Below are 25,144 nucleotides of genomic sequence, written 5' to 3' on the forward strand. Positions count from 1 at the left end.
AACCGTATTTAATTAATTTTAAAATAAAAATAAAAAATGCTTAATAGAAGCCTCTTAATCACTAGCGCAGGTGCAAAGATGAGGTGACGAAACAAGAACACCTTAAGCAGGTATATTTTGCAGTTGACGAAACAAAAATAAAATGGGTCATAACAGGTAAAATTTCCCTAGGCGACGAAACACGAATTGACGAAACAAGAAACTACCTCCTGAGGAGGTATATAGGTAAAATGGACGCGGCTTCAATTATCGGTGTTGCTAGAAAAAAACCCAAACCGACTCAACTAGATCAAGGGAATCCTATCAAAATGATAAAACTGGCAATGTCTTTTCTGTTTGAAGAATAATTTTCCCGATTTGTCTGATTTGTGGAATCATTTATGCTGGCTCTTATCTTCAAGGATAAATGGTGTAAGGTCATTTTTTTAATAATACAAGACTTCGTATGAAACGCTTTTAAAAGGTTATATTTATATAAAAAATCAGTGAAAAACTCCTGTTGAATCCCAAAGAAAGAGTTGAAGTAGGCCAATTCATTCATTGCTGAAAATTTATGGTAGAAGGATGTGGCGTGATTTCTTTTAATTAAAAACCATAAATGGAGGTGAGTAGAAGTTCATATTTCGAAAATTGATTTCTTCTATTGGACCTCCCGATTTTCTCCTCTCTATAATAAGTGTTTAGTATTTTTCAAATAATTCAGATGATTGCTGCAATAATCCGGCAGGAAATTCTTGATATTGAGTATAACAAGAAGAGATCAGCGTTTATTAGAATCATTGTGAGATTATATTATTACAATTTAGAATTAGTTTTGTTTGGAAGGAAGTATATTCACTATCATAACACTCCGTATAAAGATGGGATCAATAAACTCTTCTCAAGATTGTCAATAAGACAAGAAAATCCACATTATACGTGAGTTGAAAGAATTGAAGGATATGAACAAATAACTTTTTAGAGATAATTTGAAGAAAATATTGATTCAAAAAGCTACTACTCAATACAAGAGTTTCTTGATAAAAAATTCACAGCATCTAACATAACAGAGTTTATTTTATTTTATATATTTTATTGCGTTTGAAGTATATATTCTAATATTGAATCGTTTTAACTTGTATTCAATGTCGAATGTTTACAACATGTGTCTCATTTCCAAATATTTTCATACAGGGTCATCCCCAAAGTATGCACCATATAAGAAACTTATTTATTAAGGGTTTTTCGACAGAAAGTTATTCTTGATAAAAGTTTATGCATCCCCTAAAACTGAACATGCACCAACAAAATACAGTACAACACACGTAATATACGAGGAACCTTCAAATATTTGATTTTGTGACAAGAGTAAAGTACTCTTATTTTGAAAACTTTCGGGAAATGTTATTTAGAAAAGTTGTTGAGCATTAAAAAATACATCTAGATTTGAAGTCATGGCCATCTAAGTGAAGTTTTATTTTTTTACCCATTTTTTCAAATGGAGACTACGAAAAACAAATTTTTGCTAAAACGATAAATAGACAGCATCCTTTATACGACGGTTCATTTTAAAAGCCTATAATATTACAAATTACACAACTGTCGTGCTAACCACGGTCAATTTTTTTGAAAAGTAAATTGATTTTCAAAGTTTTTGGTGCAAAGTTACTTTTTTTTTGGTTATCACCGAAAATTACTCAAAATTATACAATATTGTAACAAAAACTTAATATTAAATAATATCGAATCACAAAACATCAAAATAAAATAGGTATTTCTGAACAAATTATTGACATGAACAATTATTATGTTATTTTTAGGGCATAGGAGCGAAAAGGAAGAAATATACGCAAGATTGACGATACTCAAATCAATTCAATTTAACAAATCAATTCAGCTTTCATGCCTATTTCAAAAATATTACCTATCATGAAGCAGAAAAATTGATGGTTAACATGGATCAAGGGGAAGTAATCATAAGGCCTTCAAGCAAAGGGCCTGATCATTTGACAATAACCCGGAAAGTTTCAAAAAATATTCACCAGCACATTGATGTTATAATACAGGCTCGTTCATCCTTGTTGGAAAAATCGATGCTGCTGATTGATGGGAAGGAATTTGAAGAGTTAGATGAAATTATAGCCAGGGTTATCACTCCAAAGGCCTGCATATGCAAATGAGTTACTTTCCTTTAAGTAACACAAAGATTTTGGTGGGTGCAAGGATAAAGCTGGGGATTACTTGAAGAAGGAGAAGGAAATACACCCCTACAATGTCAATATATTATCAGAGCTTCTTAGGAATATCCTGAAAACTTTTTGCTCGCTTACCTCCCGGGGAACAACATATTTCACGAATATATAACGGTAACTCCTGAGGGAATCAAATACAGGTATGATACATTCAATTCTGTCGATTCTCTGTTCAAATGGTTCAAGGAGCACTGGAGAAATTCACCTTCTACTGAAGCAGAACCTCATACGGTAAGTTTATTATTAAATCTCATTCAAAATATCTAATAGATACTGTAAGATAGGTCTAGAACATGAGGTGCAGGTCATTTTACATTTTAGTTCACAAAATAATCAAGAAATCACTCCAACCCAAATGGTTTGACACCTGAATATAGTATCCAGCAGGCTGTGACTGCTGCAGCAGACACAGCCTGCTGGCTGCTGCTGGAAGAGCTTTGTGATGATCCCGGACTAGGCACTAGATTCTGTGAAACCAGGCGTCACTGTGCCTGGGTGTAAGAAAGTTCCTGGTAGATGAGGGGACGCGCTTGATACCAGAGAAGGGGTTTGGTGGCCATACCTAAATCTTGCATTATCAGTATAAGGAATTCATTATTAATGGCAGAACTCCTCGGAGAAGCGCTGATAATATATTGCAATTTGTAGGGGTGTATTTCCTTCTCCCTCTTCAAGTACTCCCCAGCTTTATCCTTGCACCCACCAAAATCTTTGTGATACTTAAAGGAAAGTAACTCATTTGCATATGAAGCCATTGGACTGATAACCCTGGCTATAATTTCATCTAATTCTTCATATTCCTTCCTATCAATCAGCAGCGACGATTTTTCCAACAACGATGATCTAGCCTGTATTATAACAGCAATATTCTGGTGAATATTTGTTGATACTTTCCAGGTTATTGTCAAATGATCAGGCCCTTTGCTTGAAGGCCTTATGATTACTTCCCCTTGATCCATCTTATTCATCAATTTTTCTGCTTTGTGATAGGTAATATTTTTGAAATAGGCATGAAAGCTGAATTGATTTGTTAAACTGAATTGATTTGAGTATCGTCGATCTTGCAATGTTTCTTTTTTTTCGCACAAAATTATTATGTTATTTTTAGGAAAAATGGCATAATATTTTTTTATCAATTTTAAGCGAATATATTCAAGTTGAGAGTTGAGTTTAATTGAATACAGTTTAATAATTTAATTGAATAAGTTAGTGATCCAATAATTTTTCTGAAAAAAGGTTGGTTGTGTAACAGGATCAATTTTTTCTTTTAAAAAAATTGTTTTCTTGCCGACGTTTCGAATTTGAATATTTTTTTCTTCAGGGTAAAGTAGTTTTTTCGTGTTGATGATACTATTTTAAAAACCGTCAGACATATTAGATACGTATCTAATATGAAAAAGAATTTTATTAAATTCGAAACGTCGGCAAAAAAACAATTGCTTTTTTTTAGGAAAAATTGATCCTGTTACACAACCAACCTTTTTTCAGATTAATTGAATACATTTGAGGAATGAGATCTTAGGTGTCAGGTGTTATAAATACTGATCCTGTCTTTATACCGAGTGTTATCATAGTAGATATCCTTCCTTGCTGTCAGATTATCATTTTCATTCATAATATGTACGATTGTAGAAAAAATATACCGGGTGTCCCACATTTTATGTGACAGGCAATATCTGGTTTGTTGAAGGAGATACACAAAAATGTTTCATACAAAAGTTTTAGGAGTTCATGAGAGCTATATTTTGATATAATTTTTAAATATACAGGGTGTTTGGTGTAGGTGCTACAGACCAAAATTCCATTTTTTAAAAAAGAACGCCCTGTATATCATTACATATTCAGATGCTACGTTAAATTCTGATATCATTTCATGTTTGGTTTTTGAAATTCGGTTACGGCATTGTTGAGTTATTGCACTTTTCCTTAAATATAAAGTTTCAAAAAAACTTATTTACTCGTACACGAATCCAGTCTATATCTGTTATTAAACGTTTGTTTGAAGGTGATTGACAATGTTTCGTGATGAATTTCACTAGTTCGGACTTCCATTGTCTACTATATAAAATGATTTGAAATCCCTGAAACAAGTAAAAAAGAATAATTAAAAAAGAATAGTTGAAAATAACAATTATATTAAGCAACAATAAACCTGAAATGAAATGATAGTGAAATAACCTACAAGTAAAAATATAAAAATTGAATAAATAAAATTAAAGGAATGCAAAAAAGAAAATAATCGGATCTGAAACAGGTTAGAACCTGTTTCAGATCCGGTAACACTATCCGTAGCAGCCTCACAAAAACCAGGCCCCCAAACGCGGACTGCGATTCCAAGAATTGCATTTACCGGATACCCTGTGAGTGCGGAAAATCCTATATTGGTGAAACTAAGAGGCCATTGAATGTTCGCATTGCCGAGCACAAGAAGCATACACAGCGAGGAGAAACCAGCAAATCAGGAATAGCAGACCATGTTTGGACCCATCAACACAACATCGAGTGGTCCCAAGCTGAGATCTTGCACAGAGAGGAACATTGGTTCAGGAGAAAATTTAAGGAAGCCGCATACACGTTGTCCAACAACGTATTCAGCCAGGCCAGCGTAGATATACGAAACATATGGAAGCCCATCATCAAACGAAAAATGACCAACTCCCGCCAAAACGGTCATCCCTCACGGAATCAGTGAAGCGGAAAATGGAAAGTAGAGAAAGTGAAAGTATTTCAACGACCTATAAAATAGTCATCTCTCGGAGGAATCAGTCCAGTCATCACCCGAAGACGATTGTAGATACCAACAATCGAAACGTCGTGAACTAACGTGACTTGGAATCTCTACACTTTATTTTTATTATTTTCTTTTTTGCATTCCTTTAATTTTATTTATTCAATTATTATATTTTTACTTGTAGGTTATTTCACTATCATTTCATTTCAGGTTTATTGTTGCTTAATATAATTGTTATTTTCAACTATTCTTTTTTAATTATTCTTTTTTTTTTACTTGTTTCAGGGATTTCAAATCATTTTATATAGTAGACAATGGAAGTCCGAACTAGTGAATATCTTTTATTAAATTGAACTAGACTACTACTGAATACAAACCATTATTCTCACCTCTACGATACGATATCGATATCAGTTGAATATAATATTGAAATTCTTGAGAATGTGACTAACTTGAGGGTGAATTGCTTTATATTGCACAATTTCATCAAGTAGCTTGTATTCAGGTAATATTACATGAAAGTCCTAACATATTCAGTCAAATTTTTTGGAGCGATGAATCGCGATTCCACAATAATGGAGTTGTGAATCGACATAACAGTCACTATTGGTCTCAAGAAAATCCCCACTGGGTCCGCGAAAGTAATTTTCAAACTACTTGGGGTATTAATGTATGGTGTGGATTGTTCAATGGCCGCATCATAGGACCTTACTTTTTCAATGAAAATCTCAATGGATTGCGATATTTACATTTTCTAGAAAATGATTTGATCCAGTTGATGGAAGATATTCCCATAGCAGAACGACAAGGAATTTGGTGGAAACAAGATGGTGCTCCTCCTCACAATTCACAGGTTATTACTGAATATCTGGATAGAACGTACCCAAATAGATGGATTGGTAATAAGGGTCCAATTCGGTGGCCGGCTCGTTCCCCAGATTTATCACCGCTTGATTTATTCCTATGGGGTTATTTAAAAGATATTGTTTTCACTACTCCCCCTTTGAATGTGGATGATCTGAAAATGAAAATTCGACTATCGTGCAGTGATATTACGCCTGATATTATAAGAGCGACTTGTACGAGAGAAGTGATTCGACGTTTCGAAGCCTGTATAATATCTAATGGGCATCACTTTGAACAATTTTTATGACTTATTTCTAGGTACCTACCATTCTTATGAAATGATTTATTAAGTTATATTATTTGCATTGTTATTAATTAAAGATTTGTTTTCGAATACACCTCTTTCAATTTCGCAATTGTTTCATATTCAAAATGATTCCTGACTGAATTCCACAACTCAAAATTGAAACCATTACTTCGAACACCCAAAATTTTGACTAATTTTCATGTGATCTGATGCAGAGAGAATAATTGTATGAGATATTTTTAAAAATAATAGTCGTTCTCAAGACTTTACATTTTAAGCAATAACTCAACAACGCCGTAACCGAATTTCAAAAACCAAACATGAAATGATATCAGAATTCAACGTAGCATCTGAATATGTAATGATATACAGGGCGTTCTATTTTAAAAAATGGAATTTCGGTCTGTAGCACCTACACCAAACACCCTGTATATTTAAAAATTATATCAAAATATAGCTCTCATGAACTCCTAAAACTTTTGTATGAAACATTTTTGTATATCTCCTTCAACAAACCAGATATTGCCTGTCACATAAAATGTGGGACACCCGGTATAGACAAAGTAATGACATGATGAATTTTATTAGTTCGGACTTCCTTTGTCTACTATTATATAATATGATTTTAAATCTCTGAAAGAACAAATAAAATTATAAAATTTAAGTGAATAACTAAAAATTACAATTGTATTGAGCAATATACCGTGAAATGAAAATTACAATAAAATAAAAATTGAAGAGGTTTCAAGCCAAGTTACATCGTTACTTTTCGATTGTTATCCACAATATTCTTCGGGTGATGACTGAAGACAATTGTAGATACTAACAATCAAAAAGTTGTGAAGTAAGTTGGTTTGAAACCTCTTTATTTTTCATTTCATTTTTAATTGTTGAATTTTTAATTTATTGATAATTTTTATTGTATTGTAATTTTCATTTCACGGTTTATTGCTCATTATAATTGTTATTTTCAGCTATTCATATACATTTTTTATTTTATTGGTTCTTTCAAAGATATCAAATCATATAAGACAAAGGGAGTCCGAATTAATAAAATCACCATGAAACATTATCAATCACTTTCAAACCAAAATTGATAATATAGTTCCTAAATGAAGCTGTTTTTGACATATTAGTCGTATAGTGAATTATTTTTTTTATGTGTTGAAGAGTTTAGCAGAGTTATGCTTGACCCCAGAATATAAAGCCATATGAGAGATTTGATTGTACAAGTCCAAAATATAGTAGTTTCAGGACTTCCCCTGATACTGGGTTATGGAGATTTTTTATAACAAAACAATACGAACTCAGTTTGTATGATATAGATACTGCCTATGTGGTTATTCCACATTAACTTTTGATCTAAACAGTTCTGTGAATAGAGGAGAAAAATCATAGGTCCCAGTAGAGGACCATGAGCTGAAATTTTCAATTTCAACTGTTCGATTCAATACAATCCAAAAGTATTCCTCTTAAAGCAATACAATACAAGATTCCAAGTAAATACTATATTCAGGTGTCAAACCATTTGGTTTGGAGTGATTTCTTGATTATTTTGTGAATTAAAATGTAAAATGACCTGCACCTTATATTCTAGACCTACCTTACAGTATCTCTTAGATATTTTGAATGAGATTTAATAATAAACTTACCGTATGAGGTTCTGCTTCAGTAGAAGATGAATTTCTCCAGTGTTCCTTGAACCATTTGAACAGAGAATCGACAGAGTTGAATGTATCATACCTGTATTTGAATTCCTCAGGAGTTACCGTTATATATTCGTGAAATATGTTGTTCCCCGGAAGGTAAGAGAGCAAACAAATTCCAGGATAATCTTTAGAAGTGCTGATAATATATTGCCATTTGTAGGGATGTATTTCCTTCTCCTTCTTTGAGTACTCCCCAGCTTTATCCTTGCACCCACCAAAATCTGTGACTCACAGCCAGCATAATCAGGGAAATTACTGGGACAGGATGCTGTTCCAGCCTCCGGAGTCTCCGAGGAGTTCTGTCAGTAATAATAGAGTTCTTCATCCTGATAATGCAAGATTTGGGTCAGGAGGAAGCGAGTCGATGAACTGGCAGAAGGCGACTGAAGTTTGGGCTGCAAATCCCAGATGTAAGTAATATAATAATAGGAGTATTAATGTAGTAGTGTAGTGCTAAACTAAGCTCATTAAAGATGCTTCTTCGATTTTCTTTAAACTGTGGCCATAGTTTCATTTCGATATATGTGTTTCAAAAGATACAGCTGTTCGTTATCAAGAACATTTTTGGGATTAACACACAACAAGGTACTTTTTCATGTCTCTGATTTGACTCAAATGCCAGTAAACCCCGTTTTTTAGCATTTCGACATATTCACATTACTTTCAAAGGTAACTAGAGGTGTTTTAAAATTATTATTTCAGATATCTTTGAATCCTTTGTTGCCTTGCAATCAATCAATCTCAATTGACCCCAAGCAACATAAATATTATTAATAGGGGCCTTAACTTATATAACTCAATATTCTTGAACTCAAAGAAATAAGTTGGTTATCAGTTTATGAGGGCTGTTCAAAAAATAAGGTGAATTTTCATTTTTCCCAAGAAATATTTATTTATTGATCAAATTCTATTTTTGTCCCCTCCGAAATAGTCTCTCTCATGTATAATACACTTGTGCTAGCGATTTTTCCAATCCTGATTTGCACTTTTTGTATGTCCTTGAGCTTTTGGCTTTTATCTCCTCAATCGTCGCAAAACGCCTTCCTTTCATGGGTCTCTTCAATCGTGGGAACAGGAAAAAGTCGCAGGGGGGCAAATCTGGTGAATATGGTTGATGTTTGTTTTTCCAAAATACCGTACGTTTTCTTCGTATTGTTTCTCGTAAATGGCGCATAACTTCAAGATAATACTTCTTATTGACTGTACCACCATGTGGCAAGAACTCCTAAAGCACTACGCCACGGAAGAAAACAGCGAGCAAAACTTCGACATTTCATCGAACTTGGCGTGCCTTTTTTTGTCTCTCTGGACTCTTTCATTGGGACAACTGGACTTTGGTTTTGATGTCAAAACCATATACCCATGATTCGCCACCAATTATGATCCTTATAAGCAACATCTTCGATATATTCTCTAGTATATGTCGTCTTATATGTGCATCTATAAAGGCAAAGTAAGCAAATCTTGCAATTGTTCTAGCTAGTTCTCTTGAAACTGACTTGATAACAAAACAGCCAGATGCGGGTTTTTTATGATCGTCGAATTTAAATTCATTATCTATGTGAAGTCCTAAAAATTTAAAGCACGATTTTACCGTGAGAATGTTGTTTTCCAAACTAAGCTGTGGGAGTTCACATTTGAAGGTGAGGAGATGGGTTTTATTGAAGTTTAATGAAAGCTTGTTTGAGTCGCATCAGCTCTTTATCTTTTCCATATCTTCAGTAGTATCTTGAGCAAGTTTCGTAGGATCTTTTTCCTGCCACTGCAACGTGGTGTCATCCGCAAATAATGTAATGCTGACAGGTAAATCCAGTTGTGTTACATCATTAGGGACACCTGCTTTGATTTCTCCCACACTGGAGTCTGTCGAAAGTCCCACAATTTGCATTTGATGCAATAAGTATGATTCGAACCATCTGATGTATATGTTTTTCACATATAGTCAGTGGGAATACTTTAAGACTGGCTATGAATCAAATCAGTTAAATGAACAATTCGTTCAGGCCATCTCAACTTATTTCACTGTAGTTGAATGGACTGACACCTATTAGACAACTACTTCCCTGGCTAATACCACGAAGGGCGTTGAATTATATCCGACAGGCGTCAGTGCAGGAATCTTCACAGAAAATTTCCTGCATATGCAATTGGCAATACAACTGAAAGAGTCGACCTTCAATTTTGGAACGGGCATATGCAGGAACATCCTTCGTGGTATTAGCCAGGAGAGTAGTTGTTTTCTGATAGGCGTCACTCCATTCAACCTACTATGTAGGTATATTCGAGACTGGCTTGAGTCATCCGCAAATAATGTAATGCTGACAGGTAAATCCAGTTGTGTTACATCATTAGGGACACCTGCTTTGATTTCTCCCACACTGGAGTCTGTCGAAAGTCCCACAATTTGCATTTGATGCAATAAGTATGATTCGAACCATCTGATGTATATGTTTTTCACATATAGTCAGTGGGCATACTTTAAGACTGGCTATGAATCAAATCAGCTAAATGAACAATTCGTTCAGGCCATCTCAACTTCTTTCACTGTAGTTGAATGGACTGACACCTATTAGACAACTACTTCCCTGGCTAATACCACGAAGGGCGTTGGATTATATCCGACAGGCATCAGTGCAGGAATCTTCACAGAAAATTTCCTGCATATGCAATTGGCAATACAACTGAAAGGGTCGACCTTCAATTTTGGAACGGGCATATGCAGGAACATCCTTCGTGGTATTAGCCAGGAGAGTAGTTGTTTTCTGATAGGCGTCACTCCATTCAACCTACTATGTAGGTATATTCGAGACTGGCTTGAGTTTAAAGTTCATTTCTTTAGATTTCCTATTCAATTACATGCGAGCGCTTTCGATTGCTGGTCGTGCTGTCATCATCAAGGCTCTACTCAATCTGAACGTGTCAACCTCTTGTTTGTCCTTTTATGCGGTCCGAACGCCTTAGTGCAGGTACTTCAGGTACTTTAGGTAAATTTGCCTGTATTTGGGTTACATCCTTTATGTTGGATCTTCTCTAGGTTTACTGTTCATAGGATTGTGTATTGTTTTGTGTAATATATTGAATGTTAACATTCAATAACTTAATGATGACAGCACGACCACTTATCGAAAGCGCTCGCATAAAATTAAATAGGAGTTATAAAGCTTCAAATATATATATATATATATATATATATATATATATATATATATATATATATATATATATATATATAGCAAAGTAGATCAACGGGGTCTCTCAGTCAAAAAATCAAAACTCTGCTCTACTTTGCCAAGCTTTCGCTTCTGATGGGAAGCTTCTTCAGGGCTTATAATTTATTGAGTTGTTGGTTTTTTTACCATCGAAAAACATTACAATTCATACTTACAGTAAAAATGAGTTAAAAACAATAAATTGAACATATAAACTGACGGAGAAGGTTAAACATGTATAGATTATTTTGTGTTTGACAAATGTCATACCTTCACATAAATGTCATTTTTCAATGGGTATGATGATTTCATAATCTTTGACTTTAAGAAAGAGTTATTGATTGAAACAATTTTCATTATTATCATATTTTTGATGTAGTTCCAGTAAGTTACTATATATATTGCTGAGATTATCGATGTCAGTTTTTTTATTCATACAAACAGAAGACTTATTAATTTCAACCATTTCAAAAAAAAATTTTTTTTTCTGTATGTAAAACTTTGATACCAGAGTAATTTGGTTTATGTCCTGTTTCTATAGAATGATGTGCTAATGCGCATGATTTCTTATTAAGCTTTATATCACTTTTATGTTAAGTTATTCTATCATTAAGAATTCTAGATGTTGTTCCAATATAATCCAAGTTACAGTTGTTACAAGGAATGTTATGAATCATATTTGATTTGAAAGGGTTATATTTTTAGGAGTGATTAATTTTTTGGGAAAGAAAGTTTTTGGCTTTCTACTACTCCATCTGATACAAAAAAAAAATGGATGAGAGAATATTCCAAAGAAAGGAAGGATTAATCAATTTGAAAATATCTGAATAGAGAAAAGTATCTTCTATATAATTCAGTGTTCATATAGAAGTATTTGTTTCGAAAGAATTTTTTCTTTCGTGTAATTCAATGTTTATATGAAAGTAGCTGTTTCAGGAGGACTTTCTTTCAGTTTGTGTCTGAAAGTTACTTCTTTGCATGATCTACACATCCATGTATAGAGTTACTTATTTTCAAATTGATTAATCCTTCCTTTCTTTGGAAGATTCTCTCATCCATTTTTTTTTGTATCAGATGGAGTAGTAGAAAGCCAAAAACTTTCTTTCCCAAAAAAAGTTATGAATCACATTTGACTTTTTGGTAGTATCCGTTTTATCTTTTAATTTAGTATTCAAATTCTTTATAGTTTTAATATTTTTTTGGCATATTTTGATATTTTGTTCATTATGAAATGAAAGGTATTGCACAAATGACATCGTCAACGTATTTCTTTAAAAAGGGAATTTCAAAACTTAGTTTGGGAAGTATGTTTTCAAAAAGATCGTCCATTACGTATTGAGCTATAATAGGAGAAATAGTAACTCCCATCGGTGTACCAAGAATTTGTTTATAGTATTTACCTTCGAACGAGAAATAACTTGAGTTGAAGATGAATTTAATTATTTCAATAATTTTTTTTTGGTTTATTGAACATTTTATATTTATATCATTCCATCTTTTGATAACACTTTCCTCCACTAGATTCATAGGTATATTGCTGAAAAGTGAAATCACATCAAGGCTGATCAGAATATAACCTGGAGGTAATGATTTTTCATTTATAAAATTGGAAAAATCGAAAGAATCCTTAATAAAGAATTCATTTTCATATGAAATTATATAGAATAGAATCCTTAATATAGAATTCATTTTTATATGAATAAATGAAAAATCATTACCTCCAGGTTATATTCTGATCAGCCTTGATGTGATTTCACTGTAGGTGAATGGACTGACACCTATTAGACAACTACTTCCCTGGCTAATATCACGAAGGGCGTTGGATTATATCCGACAATCCCGTTAATCTATTTTGCTGTACATTTCTCTAGTCCAAAACAGTTGACTACTCAATCGACAATTATCATAACTACATGAATTGTAAATTTGTATTTTTTTTCCAGCCACACTAAGAAGTGAGGGTCGAAATAGCCCAATATCTATGGATCAGAGGACTCCTCGTACAAACGTCCCTCAACCCATGTCATTGGGTGATGCCACTCCGCTGAGTGATGGAAGCATATGAAAATTTTATGTTAGTTTATGACAAACAAATTATGTGAAATATTTTAAATGGATTATTTTCAATAATATTTGTTTTTATATTTTTACCATGTATTTAAATGTCGAAATATTTTTATATATTACTTTAAAATTGTTAAAATTTGTGTTAGTTTATGAAATATATGAAATGGATTATTTTGAATATTTGTTTTTATATGAGCACTGTTTGGTAATACTTTAAATTCCAATTAGTACAAAGGTGATCAGTATAGGAAGCAGCAGAAGCAATACGAGTTAGGTAAAAATATATAGTTCAACATATCGATTTATGAGCTCAAATCAACAATATTTTTATCCTAGCGAAAGTATTTAGCACAACTGGTTTTACATTTCTCAATTTTGTAAACACTTCTTCCAAAGCAGCATGCTTTCCAGAATGATGAAAATATAGTAGAATTTTCGGTAATTCTAAACCGTGCTACAAAACTCTCAGATCTCCGGATATTTTTTATGGCATGAGAATTTTTGTTAGTACAGGTCCAAAAAAAGGTTTTAATTAATTTCCAGTTCATATATTGTCTTCAAATAACACACTTCAGTATGATATTTCCACTTGAAAGTTTACAAAAACGTGACACGGGCGTCACAATACTGTCTTGTGACGCCTGAAGAAGCTTTTGTATAGTGAAATAAGTGTCGCGGTTTTGTAAACTTTCAAGAGGGAATCTCACACTTAAGTGAGTTTTCTGAATACGTTATAATGGATTTTCATCAAGTATCGGTCTGTTCTATCACACAGATTATGTATAGTCAAAAATTTATTCCATTTTTATTAAAATATTTTTGTTAACTTCCTTATACAGTGTCATCCCCAAAGTCGATGGGTCGATAATTACCAACTTGTGTTCTATCGCCCTTTTTGAATACAGGGATTAATTTAGAAAATTTGAAAATATCAGGGAATTTTCCTGTTACAAACATCAAATTGATTAGATCAGTCAAAGGCTCAAGAATTATGTCACTCACTGCTTTAATAATTCGGCTGTTTAAATCATGAACATCAGGGCAGGTGGAGTTTTTTAATAAAGTAATGGCCTCTTTAACATCAGCCGATTTAACGGGTTTCATGAAAATTATGAAGGAGGTGTTGGAAAATTTTTGAAATTTAATAACGTCTGTCGCAAAAGCTATTCATACTTTATGGCAGCACATCAAAAGATATAATATTGATATATGTGTATTAGTAACATCTGTATCCATACTTTTATTTTATTTATTTTATTAAATTTATTTTATGCTATATCCATATTGTTCCACTTGTTTCTACCGCTCTTTTGTAATTGTTCAACATATTGACCTCTGAAAATACCTATATATATCATTATTTATGTATTTATTAATACTTCGTACTTACATTATGTATTATATATTTAATGAACGTTTGCACATTAGGGCAAACCAAGTAAATAAAAAAACACTATCACATATTCTTCAGCGATAATCAACTGTCACTTCCATCACTTTTCAAGTATATGACGCCCCTTCCCAACATCAAATATACAGCGAACGCATCGTCATATTTCTGTAAATTTAGGGAGTCTGCCACGTCGTTTTTATTGGAACCCATGACAAACTAGAAATGTTATCTATTTCGAATCAGGCAGGCCCTCTTCGAGCTTTATGCAGGGTTTAAGTTCTTCATTTACATATCCCTTGTTAATCCATTTGTTTTTCATGACGGTGTCTAGGCCTGCCCTCTCGGTAGGATCTGGAACCAAAAGCTTTTTCAGGAGATTGACACACCCCTGCGTCACACAACAAGAGATCTGGTACTCGCCAAGAGCCACTTTTACTTCCCAATGTCTGTCGAACGGTCAAAGGGAAAAGTGTTCGACACCATCTTGTATAATAAAATGCCTAACGACCACACATCTACTTTAGGTCGATCATGTTTTCTGTGTAAAAATATCTCAGGTGCTGCATATTTTCAAGTCCTACAAAACACCTCTAATTGGTTTCATGGAGAGAATTCCTGTGACAATCCGAAATCCGCGATCTTAATGTTCGTTTCACCATCTAGCAATACGTTCCCTGCTTTCAAATCTCTATGAATGATTCTCCTTTCGTGACAGTACTGGACCGCAGAGACAATTTGCCGAAACTTCGCTCTCGCATCACTGTCTTTCATTCTACCGTGGCGAGCCAGATATTTATACATGTCTCCTCCTGATGCATATTCTATGATCAGGTAAAAAGTTGTTGTTCAATTACTTGATATAATATCACTATGTTTGGATGGTCTAACATTTTCATGATTTCCGCCTCCCTATATAATCTTTGTAACAAACCAGGTTTAGGTTGAGTTTTATCGAAAATCTTGATAGCAACTTTGTCACCGGTGAGTTCATGCTTAGCCAGCATGACCTTTGCAGATTTCCCCTTGCCGATTTTCTTCAATACTTTGTAGTTACCAATTGTTGGTTCTTCTGCCTGGGTCGGATTGGTCACTGTAGATGCTGGACTACTCTCATCAGTCAATTCCATTGCACGGGTATCTGTCCTATATAATATATCCTTTTATATGTTCCAAATATTTCGATATTTATTTATCACTCTGTGGAATGATGCGATGCACAAATAGTTATTTCGTTTATGATACTCCACTGGTACACTATAGCACAAGAGAATGAATCTGAATGAAGTCTTTTCTGCCAAAACAATGACTTGAATTACCTGCTCAGGTACCTAAATAGGTAATCAAAAGCTCTACCTATCAGTGCAGAGCTCATATCGGCCGCAGATAACAGAATTCTAGGTGGTCGACAGTCACATATTATTATTTGTGACAACAATTACAAATTGATGCAAATCATCATTGTATCTGATGTTACCTTTTATGCTTCATTATATCATCACAAATATTTGGTGATGAAACCAAAATTTTGTGTTGGCTGCCTGTGAACCATTCATTTTGTGAAGTACCACCGTTACATGCCTACTTTTCATATTTTTCTACTTTTCAATAATTGAATTGACATGTAAACAAAAATGTAACGGAACAACTAACAAAGAGAAGTTTGTTGTAGCAACACTACTCAAAATATGTACCTAAATATCCATTTACTATGAATGATAACCATACCATATTTAAACCATACTACATACTTTCCTTACCTGAAGTTGTTTATAACCCAATATACTTATAGAAATGAAGGCCCGCGTGAACAAGTTGTATTGGCTTTATTATCTCAAGAAACATTAAATTTTAATGAATAGGGATTAACTAAATCTACTAAAGATACAAATTTAATATAATTATGATATATTGAACAAGAAAACAGGAGTAGGTAATCAAATTGAGCAGTGAACATTAAATCTGTTACTACATAGTATAAATCAAAGTCGCTTCCCGGCTTCATTACGTTAAAGAACAATTAGATCGAAAGATCAGACCGAATTAGATAAGTGGGAAATAATTTTTATAATAGTTATTTATACACCCCCACCTCTGCCGTTTTTGATGCTCCCAAAACGTATGATTTTGTCATTGACGCTTACAGAAGTTTCAGTAACTCCAAACAATTGAGATTTCACTCACACAGCCACATACTCTTCAGTGGAGTAAACAAAATTCGTAATCAACAGGTCGGTCACATTTGTTTAAAACAAATAGTGACTTAACGTTTAGATATGGGGATATTGTAGAATTCGTTGTTGGTCTGATACTATAAAAAATCTAAAAAAAATTACCTCTCACAAGATTGGCCCAACATCTTAGAATTAACTCTCCTAAATCAAAACAACTATCACTTTTTGTGACATTCATACCATGTTCTTTTTCATTCCTCATATTTAACTAATTTATGATGTTACCAAAGAGTCTTTTTGGAAAAACCATACCCACAGAATATTATATTCAATGATTTATTATCACTTCGTTCTTACAGTTAGATACATTATGTATAATAATTTTAAGAAATGCTTGAGGTAACATAAAAAAACTACTACGCCAACACTTCAAATACCAATACTTTTGGAGTTAGCGATGCTCCTCCCCAACAGTAAATACGTAGCGAACGCATCGTCATATTTCTGAGAATTCAGAGAACTTTCGACATCGATTTCATTAAAACCCAAACAAACTAGAGATGCTATTCTCTTCGGATCGGTCAGATCCTGTTCGGGCTCAATCCACGGCTTAATATCGTCGCTCTCATAGCCCTGGTTCATCCATTTATCTTTTGCGACGGTGTCTAAGCCTGCCCTCCTGGTAGGATCTAGAACCAAAAGTTTCTTTAGGAGATTCACGCAGTCTGATGTCAAAAAAAAAGGTACCTCGTACTCGCCACGAACCATTTGCTCCCTAAGCACTGGTAATATTGAACTGTCAAAGGGAAGAGCGTTCGATACAATCCTGTATAATACAACGCCCAATGACCACACATCTGCCTTTGGTCCATATTTTCTGCACAGAAGTACCTCAGGAGCTGCATATCGTAGAGTTCCACGAAATGCCTTCAATTTGGTTTTTGAGGTGAACACATGTGACATTCCGAAATCTGCAATTTTAATGTTCATTTCACTATCCAGCAATATGTTTCCATCCTTTATATCCCTATGCACGATTTTCTTTTGGTGAAGGTACCGTACCGCAGAGACAATTTGCCTAAATTTCGCTCTCGCATCATTTTCATTCATTCTACCTTGACGGGCCAGATAGTCATACATGCTACCACCTGAGGCGTATTCCATGACCAAGTAAAAATTTGTTGTCGTTTCGATTACTTGAAACAATTTCACTATGTTTGGATGGTCTAACATCTTCATGATTTTAGCTTCCCTGTATAATCCTTGTAACAAACCAGGGTTAAGTTGAGTTTTATCGAAAATCTTGATAGCCACCTCCTCACCGGTGAGTTCATGCTTGGCCAGCATAACCTCTGCAAATGCCCCCTTGCCGATGGTCTTCAATAATTTGTATTTACCAATGGTCAGTTCCTCTGCCTGCGTCGAGTTGGTCACTGTAGTCAGTTCCATTGCACAGCTATTTGTCCAATATGATATTCTGTTATATGCAAATATTCCAAATTTATTTATCACTATGAGTAACGATGCGATGGATCAAACTGTTCCTTTATGATACCCCATTGAACGAATCTGAATGAAGTCTTTCTGCCGAAGGGTTGACTTAAATATGACTTGTATTACCTAAACAGGTACCTTTTCTACCTGGACAAGTACCTTAGGTACTCGCTGTACCTAAGGTACCTAACGTTACCAATTTCACAGATGCCTGTGTATATTAAAACATTTATGTTATAGGTTATGTTAACCTAATGAAATGAATACACAAGGAAGTATATGTTTTTGTAGTTTCATTTAGGTTTTGAGTTGTTAGTCCTTCGAGCCGGATAATTTTAAAACCACGGAAAATGGACAATTATAACAAAGAAGAATAGTTTCTGTGAAGCAATGTTTGGAACCTTTGGTTTAGTAATTAATAATATTGCAGTTTTATCCAAAACCAAATCGTTATTTTTCATCACCTCAACACGTGTTTCAATCATCAAGTGATTATCTTCAAAAGTAAGCTTTGAATCTTCCTCTTGATCACTTCTTTGTGAGCTTGTAATTTTTTAACAGCTACAAAACTTACATGCTATATTATTTTGAAAGGCAATGCAAATGACTACCAAATCCATGCTAAATTATTGATTTTTTTTTTGTTGTGTATTAGGTATATTTGAGTAAATTAAAGAACCCTTCAATTGTTGAAATAAAAAGTTTTTTTTGTGTTACAATTGATGGCTTAACATCTTGCGTTTCCTTCTCCCTCTCTTCTCAAAGAGCAATTTCCAGCTCATCCCAAGTGGTGGGTTGGTATTGACGGCTTCGGATGCTTCTTTCCAGTTCATCCCAGACATACGATAGGATTCAGGTTCGGGCTGCAAGCGGGCCATTCCATAGCGGTGATATTCAATTCGTTTATTTAACCATATTATGTATATATACATTTGTAGAAAGTCAGAATGGTTTGTGAGAAAAAAAATCTTTTCATGTGAGGAGTTGTAACTCAAATAAACAATATAGTGTGCACCTTATTGTCCAGGTACATTTACATATATCACGATCATTGTGCATGTCAACAACATTATCACATGTATATTAAATAAAATTAATGAAAACCACAGGTCTTTGGACTTTGTGATTGTGCACGTCAACTGATTACAAATTAAAATGTACATATCCGAACAGAACTACTTGAAATGCTAGCTATTTAAATAATTTAATTAAAATCAACCAATGAATGGTCCGTTTTTCAAAGGACTAATGTAAATTAACAAACTACCTGGTTCTTTGGGAAATAACAAAGTATTCATACTTTATTGCAGCATATCAAGAGGTAATAAACAAATTTGTATATATGTATATGAGTAACATTTGTATCCATACTTATTGAAGTTTTATTAATTTATTTTCTGTGATATCCATATTCCATTTGACTTTCACTAACGAAGTTACACATACTTGAAAGATCAAACTGAACTAATTACATTTTTACTATTACCAATACTTTCACTGAAGGAGATGGTTTAAACTCGAGAGTTCACACTAGAATGAATTGATGGTGATTTTCTTGTCGCTTTTATAGCGCGAGTAATGACGCAATAATTTGAACACGTGCGTACCTACGTGACTGTTTTCGCGTGTCGCGAGATTCTGACCCCATTAATGATCGATGGCAAATTAGCGGTGACAAGTTTACGATTATTACAGATGCCGACCATTTTTATCTTGATCGTCGGTCAGAAAGCATCGGGGCTTTCGCCTAATTGAGCCCGGACGATGGCGAGAGTCATTTTACATTAATTAATTTAACTCTTCTCCGTTGATAAACGCGGTGCGAACTTGGCTCGTCACAATATTACTGGAGTTTTTTCCCTATACCAAAACGTTATTTTAACACCTCGACACGTGATCATCTTCGAAAAGAAGATCAATCAGTTTAACCTTTCATTTGAAGATGATCACTTGGTGTTCGAAACAAGTTTCGAGATGATAAAATAACTATTTGGTGTTGGGAAAAAATCCCAGTAATATTCAGTATAACTTCAGCAATTTTCATATTGGAAGGACTATAAAAGTTTGAAAAGATTTCTAGATACTAGAACCAATATAAGCCTCTATGAATCTAGAACAAACTCAAAGTCACCAATGAATAGTTTGTTCTTTTCCACTCCTCACTTTTAACCATTCAACTCTTATAAATAATTGATGTTATAAAAGAGTCTTTTTGGAAAAACTAAATAGAATATTTTATTTATTAATTTATTATCACTTTTATTCTTACACTTACATTATGTATAATGAGTGCTTGTGGTAACATTAAAATAAAAACACTACTACTACATCTTCTTACACTTAGGTACATCTATACCATGTTCTTTTTCATTCCTCATATTTAACTAATTGAAGACGTTAGCAAAGAGACTTTTTGGAAAAACAATACCTACTACCTATACCTATATTTTTTCATTAATTTAGTATCACTTTCGTTCTTACACTTACATTATGAATAATAATTTTAATGAGTGCTTGTGGTAACATTAAAATAAAATAGTTATTTATGTATCAAGGGAATTAGGAGGGCCTTAATTACCGATGGCAAAGTTTGCGTCCCGAGGGCCTCTGGCCCGAGGAACAGCAATTGCCTGAGGTTATTAAGGCTCATTAATTCCCGTGGTACATAGATAATTTTATTTCTGACCGATTTCAATAAAATTTTGTTCATTTTTGAAACGGAAAAATGTACCAATTCATTACCTTCCCGGTATATTTGAATCAGGTACCGTTGATTATAGTAGAGTTTTCTTGTTGCTAGGTTGTTGCTATGTTACTTGTTTATAAACAGAACTTTGTTATCAAGCTGTGTTTGCGGTGAAAACGTGTTTTCTACCCCAAATATAATGGAGGATATTTTGAAAAAAGCTGAACAAGCAAGAGAATCATTAATTCCATCGAAAAGTGAAGCCGTATACCAAAAAGAATACAAGATATATCTGAACTGGCTGACACGGAAAAATGTTATGCCAAAAGATGTCACTGAAACTGTATTTCTGGCATATTTTCAAGAACTGGTAAGGAATTTTCTATGTTTTTTGGTAGATTTGGTAGTAATTGTGTTTATTCGTTTCAGTCAGAAACGTATAGTCCGAATTCTTTATGGACTAAATGGTCAATGCTAAAATCGATGGTGACTATACATGAGAAACGAGATATCACCAAGTTCAATGAACTACAGGCTTTTTTGAAACGGAAGAGTAAGAGTTATAAGCCGAAAAAGTCTGCTGTTTTATCTCCTAAAGATGTTATCAGATTCCTAAAGGACGCTCCTAATGATATTCATTTATTGCATAAGGTAATTTTTTTCTTATTTTCCTTTTTGTGTGTATTTATTTCCTTTTTTTTGTTATAGGTTGTTTTGATTATGGGTTATTTTGGAGGATGCAGAAGTCAGGAACTTTTGAATATGAAGATATCGGATATAGAGGACCGGGATTCCGTTATGGTAGTGAACGTACCGGAAAGTAAAACTGGTGTATCGAAAATATTTACAGTTGTGGATGAAAAAGAGTTCTCCGCTTTGCCTTTATTAAGACTTTATATGTCTTTGCGTCCTAAAGGTATTGAACGATTTTTTTTGAGCTTCCGACAAAATAAATGTACATCTCAGCCAATTGGAAAAAACATGTTTGGGAAAATCCCCAGCAAAATCGCAATGTATTTAGGATTGCCAAACTCATCTTCCTATACGGGACATTGCCTTCGTCGCACTTCTGCTACTGCTCTAGCCAATGCAGGAGCAACTATGACTAACTTAAAAAGACACGGAGGTTGGAAAAGTTCCACGGTGGCGGAGGGGTATTTGGAGGATAGCATCGAATTGAGAAATAAAACGGCGCGTATGTTGTCTACTTTGTCATCAGAAGAGGCAGGTACCTCAACTGTAGTGAACAGAAGCTCCAGCGATACAAAAGAAGAAATTGTTTCCAGTGGCGGAAGTAATTTTCAGGGAACATTTCAAAATTGTACATTTATTATTTGTAATGACGTGAATAAATAAAATATGGTTCAGTTTTCATTTCTATTTATTTTTACTTGTGAAAGGTAGAGGGAATTATAAAATCTATAATGTCCCAAGGGAGTTATGACCCTCTTTATTGATAGCGTAACTATGACGATGTAAGCTTATAATATCCCGGTCAGAAATAAACACTATTACTACATCTTCCCCAGCGATAATCCACCATCACTTCAAATACCATTACTTTTGAAGTATGCGACGCTTCTCCCCAACAGTACATACGTAGCGAACGCATCGTCATATTTCTGAGAATTCAGAGAGCTTTCGACATCGATTCCATTAAAACCCAAACAAACTAGAGATGACTATATAAAAGATTATCGTTTTCCAAATAATCGGTTAATCTTTTATGCGTCAATCGTCATAAAATTGGAGAAAACTGATCTTCTTCGAAAAAAAGATTAACCAGATTAACCTTCCTTTTGAAGATGAGCACTTCGTGATCGAAATACGTTTCGAGGGGTTAAAATAACGGTTTGGTGTTAGGAAAAAACTCCAGTAATATTCAGTTTAACTTCAGCAATTGTCACATTGGTAGGATTATACAAGAGTGAACAGATTCCTATAGTCAATATAAGCCTCCATGAATCTAGGACAAACTCAAAGTCACCAATGAATAGTTGGCCTTCAGGGGACTAGTGGAACCATACCATGTTTTTTGCCACCCCTCATTTTTAACTATTCAACTTTGAAAAATCATTGATGTTATCAAAGAATCTTTTTGGAAAAACTAAATAGAACATTTTATTCAATTGATTTATTATCACTTTCACCCTTACACTCATATTATGTATAATGAGTGCTTGTGGTAACATTAAAATAAAAATACTACTACTACATATTCCCCAGCGATAATCCGCCAACACTTCAAATACCAATACTTTTGGAGTTAGCGACGCTCCTCCCCAACAGTAAATACGTAGCGAACGCATCGTCGTATTTCTGAGAATTCAGAGAGCTTTCGACATCGATTTCATTAAAACCCAAACAAACTAGAGATGCTATTCTCTTCGGATCGGTCAGATCCTGTTCGGGCTCAATCCACGGCTTAATATCGTCGCTCTCATAGCCCTGGTTCATCCATTTATCTTTTGCGACGGTGTCTAAGCCTGCCCTCCTGGTAGGATCTATAACCAAAAGTTTCTTTAGGAGATTCACGCAGTCTGATGTCAAAAAAAAAGGTACCTCGTACTCGCCACGAACCATTTGCTCCCTAAGTACTGGTAATATTGAACTGTCAAAGGGAAGAGCGTTCGATACAATCCTGTATAATACAACGCCCAATGACCACACATCTGCCTTTGGTCCATATTTTCTGCACAGAAGTACCTCAGGAGCTGCATATCGTAGAGTTCCACGAAATGCCTTCAATTTGGTTTTTGAGGTGAACACATGTGACATTCCGAAATCTGCAATTTTAATGTTCATTTCACTATCCAGCAATATGTTTCCATCCTTTATATCCCTATGCACGATCTTCTTTTGGTGAAGGTACCGTACCGCAGAGACAATTTGCCTAAATTTCGCTCTCGCATCATTTTCATTCATTCTACCTTGACGGGCCAGATAGTCATACATGCTACCACCTGAGGCGTATTCCATGACCAGGTAAAAATTTGTTGTCGTTTCGATTACTTGAAACAATTTCACTATGTTTGGATGGTCTAACATCTTCATGATTTTAGCTTCCCTGTATAATCCTTTTAACAAACCAGGGTTAAGTTGAGTTTTATCGAAAATCTTGATAGCCACCTCCTCACCGGTGAGTTCATGCTTGGCCAGCATAACCTCTGCAAATGCCCCCTTGCCGATGGTCTTCAATAATTTGTATTTACCAATGGTCAGTTCCTCTGCCTGCGTCGAGTTGGTCACTGTAGTCAGTTCCATTGCACAGCTGTTTGTCCAATATGATATTCTGTTAAATGCAAATATTCCAAATTTATTTATCACTATGAGTAACGATGCGATGGATCAAACTGTTCCTTTATGATACCCCACTGAACGAATCTGAATGAAGTCTTTCTGCCGAAGGGTTGACTTAAATATGACTTGTATTACCTGAACAGGTACCTTTTCTACCTGGACAAGTACCTTAGGTACTCGCTGTACCTATTGTGCCTAACGTTACCAATTTCACAGATGCCTGTGTATATTGAAACATTTATGTTATAGGTAATGTTAACCTAATGAAATGAATACACAAGGAAGTACATGTTTTTGTAGTTTCATTTAGGTTTTGAGTTGTTGGTCCTACGAGCCGGATAATTTTAAAACTACGGAAAACGGACAATTATAACAAAGAAGATTAGTTTCTGTGAAGCAATGTTTGGAACCTTTGGTTTAGTAATGAATAATATTGCAGTTTTATCCCAAGACCAAATCGTTATTTTTCAACACCTCAACACGTGTTTCAATCAGAATAAGCTTTAAATCTTCCTCTTGATCACTTCTTTATGAGCTTGTAATTTTTTAACAGCTAAAAAACTTTTATATGTTATATTATTTTGAAAGGCAATGCAAATGGCTACCAAATCCATGCTAAATTATTGATTTTTTTCGTTGTGTATTGGGTATATTTGAGAAAATTTAAGAACTACCAAAATCAAAACCATCTAATTGTTGAAATGAAAAGTGAGCAAAAAGTTTTTCCGTGTTACAATTGATGGCTTAACATCTTGCGTTTCCTTCTCCCTCTCTTCTCGAAGAGCAATTTCCAGCTCATCCAAAGTGGTGGGTTGGTATTGACGGCTTCGGATGTTTCTTTCCAGTTGATCCCAGACATGTTCGATGGGATTCAGGTTCGGGCTGCTAGCGGGCCACTCCATAGTGGTGATATTCAATTCGTTTATTTAGCCATATTATGTGTACATACATTTGTAGAAAGTCAGAATGGTTTGTGAGAAAAAATCTTTCATGTGGGAGT

General features: G+C 34.3%; 2 protein-coding genes and 3 pseudogenes across 7 annotated transcripts; 2 read left to right on the forward strand and 3 right to left on the reverse strand.

Annotated features, from left to right (window-relative positions):
• Positions 1-438: 438 nt before the first annotated feature.
• On the forward strand, positions 439-13,278 carry LOC111513287 (uncharacterized). Of its 5 annotated transcripts, none has more exons than XM_074175860.1 (4): positions 439-604; positions 7,878-7,920; positions 7,985-8,234; positions 12,977-13,278. In XM_074175860.1, exons 3-4 carry the CDS (start codon positions 8,090-8,092, stop codon positions 13,096-13,098), a joined length of 267 nt encoding a protein of 88 aa, XP_074031961.1. In that variant the 5' UTR covers positions 439-604; positions 7,878-7,920; positions 7,985-8,089; the 3' UTR covers positions 13,099-13,278. The 5 variants fall into 5 exon arrangements, with proteins under 5 accessions (XP_074031961.1, XP_074031959.1, XP_074031960.1 ...); XM_074175858.1 differs by having other exon boundaries at positions 440-604; positions 7,713-7,920; XM_074175859.1 differs by having other exon boundaries at positions 440-604; positions 7,776-7,920.
• Positions 13,279-14,556: 1,278 nt separating this feature from the next.
• Positions 14,557-15,620, reverse strand: LOC141482558 (MAP/microtubule affinity-regulating kinase 3 pseudogene; annotated as a pseudogene).
• A 1,449-nt stretch (positions 15,621-17,069) lies between these two features.
• LOC141482573 (MAP/microtubule affinity-regulating kinase 3 pseudogene) lies at positions 17,070-18,317 on the reverse strand (annotated as a pseudogene).
• A 2,384-nt stretch (positions 18,318-20,701) lies between these two features.
• LOC141482498 (uncharacterized) lies at positions 20,702-22,301 on the forward strand. Of its 2 annotated transcripts, XM_074175862.1 has the most exons (4): positions 20,706-21,214; positions 21,274-21,495; positions 21,553-21,673; positions 21,938-22,298. In XM_074175862.1, exons 1-4 carry the CDS (start codon positions 21,044-21,046, stop codon positions 22,198-22,200), a joined length of 777 nt encoding a protein of 258 aa, XP_074031963.1. In that variant the 5' UTR covers positions 20,706-21,043; the 3' UTR covers positions 22,201-22,298. The 2 variants fall into 2 exon arrangements, with proteins under 2 accessions (XP_074031962.1, XP_074031963.1); XM_074175861.1 differs by having other exon boundaries at positions 20,702-21,214; positions 21,553-22,301.
• A 734-nt stretch (positions 22,302-23,035) lies between these two features.
• LOC141482574 (MAP/microtubule affinity-regulating kinase 3 pseudogene) lies at positions 23,036-24,593 on the reverse strand (annotated as a pseudogene).
• Between the last annotated feature and the right edge of the window lie 551 nt (positions 24,594-25,144).

The sequence above is a fragment of the Leptinotarsa decemlineata genome, unplaced genomic scaffold (assembly GCF_025532065.1).
Source record: "Leptinotarsa decemlineata unplaced genomic scaffold, Ldec_3_MD MMD2_tig00001393_RagTag_RagTag, whole genome shotgun sequence".
Classification (NCBI taxonomy): Eukaryota; Metazoa; Arthropoda; class Insecta; order Coleoptera; family Chrysomelidae; genus Leptinotarsa; species Leptinotarsa decemlineata.

Bases quoted from the DNA above. Each gene is read 5' to 3' on its own strand.
- LOC111513287 (XM_074175860.1), top strand. From the start codon at position 8,090: ATGCTGTTCCAGCCTCCGGAGTCTCCGAGGAGTTCTGTCAGTAATAAT. The intron at 8,235-12,976 runs GTAAGTAATATA...TTTTTTTTCCAG, and splicing joins TTGGGCTGCAAATCCCAGAT to CCACACTAAGAAGTGAGGGT.
- LOC141482498 (XM_074175861.1), top strand. From the start codon at position 21,044: ATGGAGGATATTTTGAAAAAAGCTGAACAAGCAAGAGAATCATTAATT. The intron at 21,215-21,273 runs GTAAGGAATTTT...TATTCGTTTCAG, and splicing joins TGGCATATTTTCAAGAACTG to TCAGAAACGTATAGTCCGAA. The intron at 21,496-21,552 runs GTAATTTTTTTC...TTTTTGTTATAG, and splicing joins ATATTCATTTATTGCATAAG to GTTGTTTTGATTATGGGTTA.